The sequence below is a fragment of the Candida theae genome (genome assembly GCF_024610275.1).
Source record: "Candida theae strain CBS 12239 chromosome Unknown scaffold76, whole genome shotgun sequence".
Classification (NCBI taxonomy): domain Eukaryota; kingdom Fungi; phylum Ascomycota; class Pichiomycetes; order Serinales; family Debaryomycetaceae; genus Lodderomyces; species Lodderomyces theae.
Genome location: NW_026261346.1, coordinates 22,127 through 32,956, shown reverse-complemented (window position 1 = coordinate 32,956; position 10,830 = coordinate 22,127). Strand labels below are relative to the sequence as shown.

Below are 10,830 nucleotides of genomic sequence, written 5' to 3'. Positions count from 1 at the left end.
CTGTGTATCTCCTGCTCGTTCTTTTGCCTCTCAAATACCTCTGGTTACAGAGCTCCACCCCTGGGGACTGGTACGAGCATCCATAGTGCTGCGAATTAAATTGAAATTGAGCGTATTCGATCGTTTTTGAGTGTTTTCACACAGCCCATTTCAGAGTATTGTATTGTATTTGTAGTTTTTATAATTATTCAAATGGAGTATTCAAAAGCCGGGTATCTATGTGTTAATTGCAAACTTCAGATTTGAAGAGACTCCCAACTAACATGTATTGATTTTATTTGTAGCACTGAGAATCTATCAGATAAACCTCAATTGACTAGTAAAGATCCGTGCTCTGGACTTGGAGCAATTTGTGTGAATGGAATCGCAAGAACGTTGTCGTTGAATGAGTTATTTCACTCACACTACAAGCACCCTGCACCAAGCACCAGCCACTGTAGCTCGCAAAACCCAAGCATTCAAATCCAGAGGAATCGAGAGCTTACAATGCACCAATTCAAACACGATGTCGTTGTTAGCTTGCATTTACTACTTATTATGTACCCTCCGCTGAAGGCGTCAACCATTTAACTTGATTATTGACAAATTCGCATAGGTCATCTGCATTTAAGTCCTTGAAGTGTTCGAATTTTAGTTTCTTTATGCAAAGCGCCTCTCGTATATGAACCCACTGCTCGTACTCGAAATCAGTCTTTACCGATTTGTCATTTGATGAGCTTACTACCAATTTGTCGTACTTCATACCATTGTAAAGTCTGTATTTCAACTTTTTCTCCTTGGAGTCGTACAAGTCGTCGCGCTGCATGTAAAGCACAGGATCTATTTTTGGATGATTGCAGTGAATGGCAAAAATCGGCACTTTATTGTAACTGTCGAACTCATTTTTAATTAGGGAATCTAAATGACCAATTTGGTCTGCCACGGTCAAGGTTTCGCCACTCTTGGTGAAGTAGTTGACAACCTGCTCATTGAACAATTCGTAATCGTATAGTGGGTTTTTTTGGGCCATTGCCACACCATTAAACTTATTGTCGTTATCGAAATATCCTGGTGATAAAATAAAGGATTTTACCAGGTAATGAGGCTCCTTACACACAATGGCAGCAGTGACAAAAGTATCCTTGTCACCTTCTCCTTGTTCACCCAATGAAAACAACTTGTAAAACACATCAGGACCATAAATGTTGTAATACAATGATAATAAAATTGTTTTACCGTGCGTTGCCTTGTTTATAATGAGTTGACCCGATTCCGTCGACAAATCGGGTACGGCACCCTCTAAATCATGATAGGGCACCCTGTCTTCGGGACTGACATCTAAAGCTGTTTTTGCGCTGAGCGGCTCAAATAAGGGGAATCGATCATGTCGTGCTCTTTTGTGTTCATTAACTTGTATCCCGGCAATGTCATAGTACTTTGGGTATATACTCCTTTTCCAATAATCGGGCCAGGTGATCATACCATATTTTTTGTAAAGTTCGCTCCTGAATACGTGGTCAGGATTTGAAACGATAATGTTGTCGGAATCAAGTAGAAGGATATGCTGGAAAGATGATATGGCTAACGCAATGGATTTGAATTGGTATGCGAAAAGACTTCTTCCATTTAATGCCGACTCGCCAATAGTGTCGGGAACAATAACACATCTAGCTCCAAGTTCTGGTAACAATATGTCGCAAAAATCTTGCTCTTTCGTATAGTCCAGCTTCTTGGGCATGATAACCTCGACAGGGAGTTTTGTTCCTGTTTCTCGCAAAGCGAGGATAGCCAAATACGTGAGCCACGAAAACTTTGCACCACCAATGAAGACAACACCCGTTGTCCCTTTATTGTACGTAGCTTCTGCAATATGACTAGGCAATTGCTGAACCACCAGCTTGTGTCTCTTTTTAAGCTCAGAAACAACCTCTTCCAGCATGGTTGCCCGTGAGAGCAACACTTCTTTGGTATTTGGCCCGTCCAAATGCTTCGACTTATCGGTGTACTCTATGAGAGTTCCAAGCCGGTCTTGAAGATTCATCTTGTTCTCATCAAAAATGGTAAAGATTTCTTTCCAAAATTTATGGGCACTACTCAAGGATGACTGTACTGGGCTCTCTTGGCCCTTATTACCAACTTCCTGAGCTGCTTTGGTCAGAGATTGTTGCTTCTCATCATACGATTGTTTCATTGAGGTGATCGAGATAGGATCCTCTGTGTTCCTAAGCCCATCGTAGTTTCTTAATGATCCAAGCAAGGAATAAGACAAAAACCCAATAATGAGTAACAGTGCTATTGCTTTTATTCTGTGCCTTGATAGTTTCTGTAGAATCTTGCTTCTCATTTTGACAACAAAGCTCGAGATCTTAGATACGTCTTTCCTAATGCTCGTATTGTTGGGAAACGAATCTTTGTTTTCCTTTTTTTTTTTTTTTTTATATATTTTTTTATTCCTTTGCTCTCTTTGTTCTCCTTGTACATCAATAACACTTGTAAAGAGGTCATTTCATCGTCTACTGAGGCAGCGTTGCAAGGAGTGATGTCAAAATACACATCGCTGTGAAGCTATGAGTTCAAACAAAGGTTCTGGTCGATCTGGTCACATTGAGAAAAACATCATTGCGAAAAAGGGTTCAAGCAAATTATTCTACGCCTCCAGACAACAACAAATACAAGATGAGTTGTTGAGAAAAAGGATTGCAAAGAACGAAGAATCAACCAAAAATGCTCGCTCAAGTATTGAAAAACACAACGAATTGCGGAAGGTGCAGGTAGCTTGTACTGAATTGGAAGAGGACTTGGAATCGAAAGGAGTCAGCGCAGAAGAAATTCAGGCTGCTGTCAACAAACTCAAAATGAAGCTCTTGAATAAGAAAGAAAAGGAAAACGATACAAAAGATCAGGTTTACAATTATAAACCCAGGTTTTCATCTAAGTAGGTGCTATTTAGAGCATGTACCAATACTAAGAGGTGTCACGCCTCGTTACTTTCTCCCGCCTCTGAAAAGTTCGTTTGTTGATCTGAATCTGGGTATATATCTTGAGCCGTGTGAGCACCATTGTTCTCTGATATCAAGCTCACCAGCAGATTATTCTCGGCTGAACCCTCAATTATTTGTGCTGGCAGGCCAGTAGATGCTGACACTTCAGCAAGTTTGTCGTTATTCTCGAAAACTTTGTCGCGCATAAGAACCTCAGTACCTATTTCTGGAGATCCGTCTCCGCCATGCACCTTTTCAAACGTGAATGACCACAAGTTTCCCTTTTCTAAAGTTCTGCTTTTCTCTGAAACAACATTTGCATTGGCAACAGCTTGAGGCAACCTTTTGCCCTTTGGACCTCGCACTCTTTTTGTTGCCTTGGATTCTTTGGGCAGTTCCTCTTTAGCACTTGACTCTGTCACCACTGGACGAAGTGCAGGGTTAAACATACCGGGTAGTGGTATTCCATTTGATTCAAAAACTCTCCTGTGCACAGATGACTGTTTTGGAGCACTGTCGACTTCATCGTTACTTTCACATCCAGATGCATGCTTTGGAGCCGGTCCATGATTCGAAGAAGAAGAAGAGTTGAATAGTTGTTGTTGGAATGCTTCAATTTTACTTGACAACTTCTTTGGCTTTGGAGGGGGGGCTTTGGGAGTGACTTTTGATTCAGATTGTTTCCTGTTTGGTCTTGGTCTTGCTGGAATTTTGGGAACTAGGTCTTCATTTGGCGACTTTTCCGCTTTCGGTTCGACGACATCACTTAACAAACTTTCAGTCGCTTCTTGAGCCGCCGTTTCGGTTGGAGGTAGGGTCTCAGCACTATTATTTGACTCAACTTTTTGCGTCGTATCGTCACCACTGGGTGGTGACGATTTTCTCGCTTCCTCCGAGCTTAGGGAAGGGCGGACTGTCTTTGGTTTGCGAACTGGACGCGCCGGTATCACTGGAGTTGCGCCAACGGCTATAGCCAACTTCTCATTGTCTTGATTTGAAGCCTCCTTGGTCTGCTCAAGTGACTTGACTGTAGTTATAGGGGTTTCGTTGTCAAAATTTGTAGCACGTTCATCGGCACCACCTTCTTTGGGGGTATCATTAACTTCGATCAGCTGTTTAATTTCACTTGAATCAACCCCCTTATCAACTTCATTTGTCTCGAGGCTTTCTGAAAGTCCGGCAGAGACTTCCTGCGTCTGCACGAGGGGTGTTTCCTGCAAAATTGACCCCGCATCGTCCGAGTTGTTGGAGACATCGTCGTTGGACTCGTGGCTTTCTTGCAACACAGTCTCCATGTCATCATTAAAGCTTGAAGCCTCATTCTCGCTTTCATTCGTTTCATCTATGTCCTCCTTGAAGGACGCTCTAGTGTTGGAATTGCCAGGTGTTTTGTCACCATCAATAGCCTCCTGGTCATTTGTTTGGTAATTCATAGGAATATCTTCCACTTGATTGTCATTTGAGGACCCACCAGAAGGAACAGATTGATGTGATATATCGGAGCTCCTTTTGACAGGGTCAGCCTCCGCTTCTTCCTCTTTGTGATCCTCTGGTTGTACACCATAAGCATCCAATAATTCCAATTCTGGTTCCTCATTCTTACAATTATCTTCAATCTCATCCCTGGTGGCAGGCTCAATTTCTCGCTCTGAAATCTTGTTGGAGGAATTTGACGCTAGTGACGTGGTGGACTTAGTACGATTTTTTGATTTTGGCCGTGGAGGAACGACTGGAATGCCTTGTGGACTGACGTTCGACGTCCTATGAGCACCAACAGACGTATCAAGCTCGTCCCTGGATTTGTTTTCACTCATGTTGTTGCTTCCTTTGTTGGGGGTGGGGGTGGGGATGGTAAATATTTGTTAATTTGAGGAGAATGTACGCACACTTTCTGAATTCGCGGATTTCGTCGTTACATTTTACACGACAGCGAGTGAGAGACACAATTGGTAGATGGGGATAGTTTGTGAGACAAGAAACCCAAACACTACAGCGACACCGAACACTCTACCGAGAACAACGGCGATTAATTCTAATACCTCTCGAAAGAGGTCAACCTACTGAAAAGATCTCCTTGAGCCGATAAATACTTACATGGTTTGCCCTAACAACTTCAAAAATGAATATCGTAGCTGCACTACAAAGAATTTAAAGGACGCACATTGATTGATTCTCTACTTGATCCTAAGCATTAGCTCCGAGTCAGCTCAATGACTCCATAGTTAGATTTAGGAGTAGTTCAACCTAAAGATGTCATTGAAGACATAGTATGATCCACCATCTGGAATCAAATGAAACACTTGAGAATAACGTTGCGCATTTTGCTCTTCATCTATCAACAATTCTCCTGTAACCATGACCAAGATATCACCATTTGGAGATGCAGGTTGAGCGTCCAAAGTCGAAACCCTATGTGCAACTTTTTGGAAAGGTAAAGAAGACAATTTCTCAACAATATCCCTTGCACCCTGTAATTGAGAAGTCTCAAAAGTTAACATTGACTCCGGTCTGTATAGGTTTCCCAATTGAGTTCTATCGCTGTCGAATTGGTTGTAGTAGAAATTGCAAAATTCAGTTGCTACAGCATTGAAATCAGCTAAATGGAGAATCGTTAGTATAGAAGACGTTAATGGCCAAAAATGAAAAAAAAAAAAAAGATAAACGATCGACCCTGCACTTGACATACTTGACATCTTGATATTTGCCTGAGTGATTGATTGAGAACTGAGACTACTCCTGATGTGTTTTGCTGACTGTCTCCCAGGATTCTCGAAAGAGAAGAAGAAAAAGGGAAAAAAAAAAAAAGAGAGAGAAAAAAAAAATCCGATTTTTGTGCTTATGCACGACTCGATACGAATAATCATTTCAAACAGAGATGTAGGCCGAAAGAGTTTCTCGAAAGAGTGAGGAGTTTTAAAGCATCTCGGAGAGTGATTTCTATACCGGTACCTTTTTTGCCAGTAGTTGTGTACGTATATTACCCACAGCAATGGCCAACCGAAAGATGTGCAGACAGCACCTCCAAACCAGTTACTCCTTGTAACGGAGCACACTTGCAGAACTAGACCAACTGACTATAATCCTTCAATATTCCCTTCATGTGGGTATTAGTAATCTTTCCCCTGCGAGCTTTCTTTTGTTTCTTTTCTTGCTGTTGCGGCATTTTATTAACCAAGCTTGGGTCTGCTCCGGTTGGCTTCAAGCCCTGATTTATCAATGATTGGTACAATACATCTGGTTCAGGAAGTTTGACATCAACCCACATCTTTTTGAATTCATCACTTATGGCCCCGACTTTGCCACCCGCGTTTGCCCACACGAGTCTTGGTGCATTCTCCTTTTTATTTCTCAAAACTAAAATCTTATCTTCTGCTTCCAACTCGTCGATAGCCAGGTAGCATCCAGCCCATCCATCCTTCAACTCTTTTACTGAAACGCCTTTGAATGTAGTTTGTTTCCTCAAAAACTCCAACAAGTCATCGGCAGTTTTGATATTGTGTAGCGAAACATACTCCAACGTCCTGTTAGTTTCATCATACTTGACCCTATCAATCTCCTTAAGTAGAGGTAGTAGTGTGTGTTCGACATCAAACGATAACGTTTGCTGAAGTTTACCTATACTGATTGGGTGGTCCTGTTCCTTGATATACTCAACTGCCAAGTGTAGTTGTGTCGATAAATGAGAGCCACTGAGGTCCGTTGCATCTGGCTTGTACCTTTTGTATGCATCAACTGTGGGCTCCGATGGGTTTGGTCGTTTTGATGGAGTGCTTGATGGATTTGACTGAGTTGAGGGTAATGGCGAAGTGGGTTTGGAGATTACTGCTTTTCTAGCCACAGCTACAGACGGTCCGCTCTTTAGCTTGTTTTTGAATGCGGATAGTTGTGCCGATAAGTCTGACATGATAGATGCAGTGTAGAGTGCGCGGTAGTAGATGTGGTAGGATCAATGAGCTACTTCAGAGGAGGAATCCCACAAGCTTCAACACGTGTGTACCTTCTTGTTCAGTTACGATTTTTTTTCTTCTGTACTAAAGTAGTGTCCTGTTGCTCAATTAATACGGGGAGGTTTGTCTAGAAAAAAAAAAATTTTATGCCAAAAAAAATCCTTCTCTTTCCCTCCTTCTCTTCTTCTTCTTCTTCTTCTTCTTCTTCTTCTACAAAACATGATCTATCAAATAGTCCGTTTTAGTCGTTTCAATAGTCATTAGCATTAACACTAGCGCTCAATGCAGATTTCAATGGATGTATTTGGTTTATCTAGATTGAACCTAATTTCCATCCTTTGGAGAAGTCCAATGTTGTTGGAAAACCAGCTTTAAAACCATTGCGATTCGAGGTCGCCGCTAGTGACACAGCTAGGCCAGGCTGATCCATGAAATTGTGATGACCTGATGTCTGGAACATCTTTGTTTTTTTGTTATTGCCGCGCAAACTTGTTTTACAAGTCGGCAGAGGTTGTTGCAAAGGCATAAATTGAACTTATATTATTAAAAACAGATGCTACGTGGGGTGGAATAGCCGTTAGCTATCACCTAAGCTAGATAATTTTCTCCAATCCGACCTCTTCTCAATCTTTCTCTTCTCATTGCCTCCTCTTGTGGTGATAGCAATTCATTGCGAATAATTTTATCGACCAATTTACATCCTTCTGTAGTATTCAAATCAATTCTCTTGGCCCAAGGTAAATTCTTGTACATACCTGAGTTTGAGAGGTCGATTACCAAGTCCTGCTTATACATCATCGGATTGCGTTGGTAATCAAACGACTCCAAATCAGAATCGAAGTCGATATTGCTGTCATTGTCGAAAGCATCATCTGCTCCATCATAGTATCCATATGCAACCAATTCGAACGATCTTTTCACCAACAACTTCTTCAAAAACTTTTCAGTTATATCGCGATTCAACCAAATCATGGAAGATAAGTTGATGTAGCATAAATTCCTTGCAATATCCTCTACTGTCGGATCGGCCATTTGTTGTAATTTTGATGAGTGCACTTGTCTGCCGTGCACTTTCGAGATGGCCAGCAAGACCTCTTTTTCGTCGATTTTCCTCAAATACGCGTTATTTATAGACTTCAAATTCAAATCGGAAAGGTAAACTTTGCGATCGCCCTTTTTCACATAAGATATATCGGCCAAAGTTGGAGGGAGTGGCGGCAACAAGCTATTGTATTTGCGAATTGGTTTGGAGAAAGTGCTGACAGAATACACAGACGAAGCGGTGGAAGCATTTGCTTGACTTGATTTGAACAAATTCAATGAAAATCTATTCTCAGAGTGAAGGTTATGTAACAACGAAGCTTCAAGCGATGACAAGTAACCGGAATCGTCACTCCTCATGATATTGTCAATTCTATGAAGCAAGTCTTTTGGGTAGTTGTTCATCAAGTCAAATGTTTGATACTTGCACATTGAAGATCTCAGAATTTCATAATCTGTGGATAATGACAATTCTCCTAAATTCAAACACCTGACATTTGGACATAAATTAATCAAGTGCAACACATAACCTATGGGAACATCTTTTGATGTTGAGTAGTTGATTAAGAACTTGTTGATTAGCGGGTGAGGATTTGCGGTCATGGAAGTGCTTCCGTCCTGGCGATTGTTATTCAAATTCAATGTTTCCAACTTGGGCGACTTGCGTGAGTTGATATTGCCACTAAATGATCTGCTTCTCTTTCTTGTTTTGAAATACTTGAACGGTTTGGTAAATCTTTTCGATGACGACGACTTTTGTGAAGAATTTGACCTATTCGATGATAACAGGAATTGGGAGTTTGACGCAATTTTAGTCAAATGTCCGCTTGGATAAGGGTGGACGGTGTACAATGGGTTATTCTTAAACTTCCAGTCCCTCCATCCGGCTAAAGCTTTCTTTTTGGAAAGCTGCGACAACTCTCGACTGCTAATGGGCATAGCCCCACCATCTTCATTTACAACCTCCGCCACCTCTTCCTCTTGATCGTTATCTTCTTCTGTTTCCTCATCGAACCCAGGTTTGATACCAGACAAATCAATTGTTTTCACATAGCGGCCCACACTAGCATTTAATCGAAGATACGATACAAATTGGGCAAACCGGTAGGTAGAAGTAAACGTCAAGTTTTCATAAAAGTAAGGCTTTGACATGTGATAAAAAAGCTTGCAAGTGTGGAGACAATTGGAATACGAGGATTTGTCATTGACTAGGTAAAAGATGTAATCCAATATTTCTTCTGGCATTTGGTTAATGTTGGAGATGACTGGCTGAGATCTCTTCCTGACAGTGGAGGAAAGTAAGGTACTTGATCTCGAAGAAATGAAGCCAGTACCACTGGCGTTGTTGTTGTTGTTGTTGTTGTTGTTGTTGTTGTTGTTGTTGTTGTTGTCACTATTGTTGTGGTGGCTCTCGCTTGAATTACCAAGTAAGTTATTGCTACTTAATTTCATTGAAATGCTCCTTCCAACGTCATTGAGTAATGACCTGTATTTCATCCTGAAAGGCGATGATGTTGACCCATCTTGATTGTTGTGATGTTTTGCGTGTGGCAAGTACAGACTTGAAGTTATGGATAAGTTTGACGATGTCGACGATGTCGACGATGCAGAAGGAGGTGGCAGAAACTGCGAACCGGCACGATCTGTCAATGCAATTGAGTTCTCGAGATACGATTCGGATAATTCGCTATTGTTGACTTGTGAAGTGGACGTTGATGGGTGAGGACCAACAACTATAAAAGAATCTTGGTCGTTTGATGCAGACGCAGGTGCAACTGTATTTCGACTTCTAGTGGGCATTCTGTTATTGTTGTTACCACTTCTATTACCACTTCCACCATTCGAAGAGCGTGACTGCCAAAAAGTTGGGGTTGGTCTACCCCCACCACCACTTCTGAAAAATGATTGTAAAAAGTTTAAGTCATTTTGAGTCAATGGAATCAATGTATGGGTACGATAGTCATACCTAGCATTGGGGTTGAGCAAAGACCGATAAGGTGGTAAATGATTATGGAAATCAATCACCTCTGTTCCAAGCATATAGCGTTATAAGTAGTGGGTAATCAAGCAATTAAGCAATCAAGCAATCAAGCAATCAAGCAATCAAACAATCAAAGCAAGTAAGTAATTGAGTAAGCTACCAAACAACTGAAGTAGAAGAAGTTGAAAATTTGAATAAAAAAAAAGGGGGGACTGAAATAGGGAGTGGGTGGGGCAAAGTGAGATTGAGGTGGGGAAGAAAAGTGTGGATCTCTGTTTGTATTACTGTAGTCGTAGTAGTAGTAGTAGTAGTGGTAGTAGTAGTAGTGGTAGTAGTAGTAGTGGTAGTAATAGTGATCTTGTGCTTTGCTTATGCCAGTGGGGTATGGTGGATAGTGTTATTGGGGTGGCAGCGTGTTGTGTGTGTGTATATGTGTGTGTATATATATGTGTATATGTGTTGTATATCAATTATAGGAGTCGTGTTTGCAAAAAGCAAAAAAGCAAAAAAAAGCAAAAAAGGAAAACAGATAAAAAAAAGGAGATACAGATTATATAAATATACAGAGTACAGAGTACAGTTAATAGTGGGTAGATAGTCTGTAGTTAGTAGTATACAATAACAACAAATGTCTCACAAGCAAACATAGATAGTCGCTACTTCTACTAACAACTGCTATGACCCAAACTGTTTGATAGATAGTATATCTACATCCAATCCAAAGCAAACTCACTTCTGCTATGTCATTATCTCTATTTCCTGATTCTATATATATGTACATAATATTGTGGCTAAGTAAAATGTATGTATTCAATGTATATACAATGTANATATGTAATGTATATGTAATGTATATGTAATGCACGTGTTCTAAAATTTCATCACTTTCCTAATTGGGAAA

General features: G+C 40.8%; 6 protein-coding genes across 6 annotated transcripts; 1 reads left to right on the top strand and 5 right to left on the bottom strand. All coding sequences in view use genetic code 12, as the record gives it.

Moving 5' to 3' along the window:
* Nucleotides 1-535: 535 nt before the first annotated feature.
* MNN23 (Mnn23p) lies at nt 536-2,323 on the bottom strand (the record flags this gene model as incomplete). The annotated part of the gene is made up of 1 exon (XM_051753110.1): nt 536-2,323. The coding sequence occupies one exon, from the start codon at nt 2,321-2,323 to the stop codon at nt 536-538; it is 1,788 nt and encodes a 595-aa protein (XP_051611133.1).
* Nucleotides 2,324-2,546: 223 nt separating this feature from the next.
* On the top strand, nt 2,547-2,918 carry KGF57_000366 (U2-type spliceosomal complex subunit; the record flags this gene model as incomplete). The annotated part of the gene is made up of 1 exon (XM_051753099.1): nt 2,547-2,918. One exon carries the CDS (start codon nt 2,547-2,549, stop codon nt 2,916-2,918), a length of 372 nt encoding a protein of 123 aa, XP_051611132.1.
* Nucleotides 2,919-2,953: 35 nt separating this feature from the next.
* KGF57_000365 (uncharacterized protein) lies at nt 2,954-4,774 on the bottom strand (the record flags this gene model as incomplete). Its single annotated transcript, XM_051753089.1, has 1 exon — nt 2,954-4,774. One exon carries the CDS (start codon nt 4,772-4,774, stop codon nt 2,954-2,956), a length of 1,821 nt encoding a protein of 606 aa, XP_051611131.1.
* A 414-nt stretch (nt 4,775-5,188) lies between these two features.
* Nucleotides 5,189-5,653, bottom strand: NTF2 (Ran GTPase-binding protein; the record flags this gene model as incomplete). Its single annotated transcript, XM_051753078.1, has 2 exons — nt 5,189-5,556; nt 5,647-5,653. 2 exons carry the CDS (start codon nt 5,651-5,653, stop codon nt 5,189-5,191), a joined length of 375 nt encoding a protein of 124 aa, XP_051611130.1.
* A 368-nt stretch (nt 5,654-6,021) lies between these two features.
* On the bottom strand, nt 6,022-6,864 carry KGF57_000363 (transcription factor TFIIE subunit; the record flags this gene model as incomplete). The annotated part of the gene is made up of 1 exon (XM_051753067.1): nt 6,022-6,864. The coding sequence occupies one exon, from the start codon at nt 6,862-6,864 to the stop codon at nt 6,022-6,024; it is 843 nt and encodes a 280-aa protein (XP_051611129.1).
* Nucleotides 6,865-7,495: 631 nt separating this feature from the next.
* Nucleotides 7,496-9,988, bottom strand: KGF57_000362 (uncharacterized protein; the record flags this gene model as incomplete). The annotated part of the gene is made up of 1 exon (XM_051753056.1): nt 7,496-9,988. One exon carries the CDS (start codon nt 9,986-9,988, stop codon nt 7,496-7,498), a length of 2,493 nt encoding a protein of 830 aa, XP_051611128.1.
* Nucleotides 9,989-10,830: the final 842 nt, after the last annotated feature.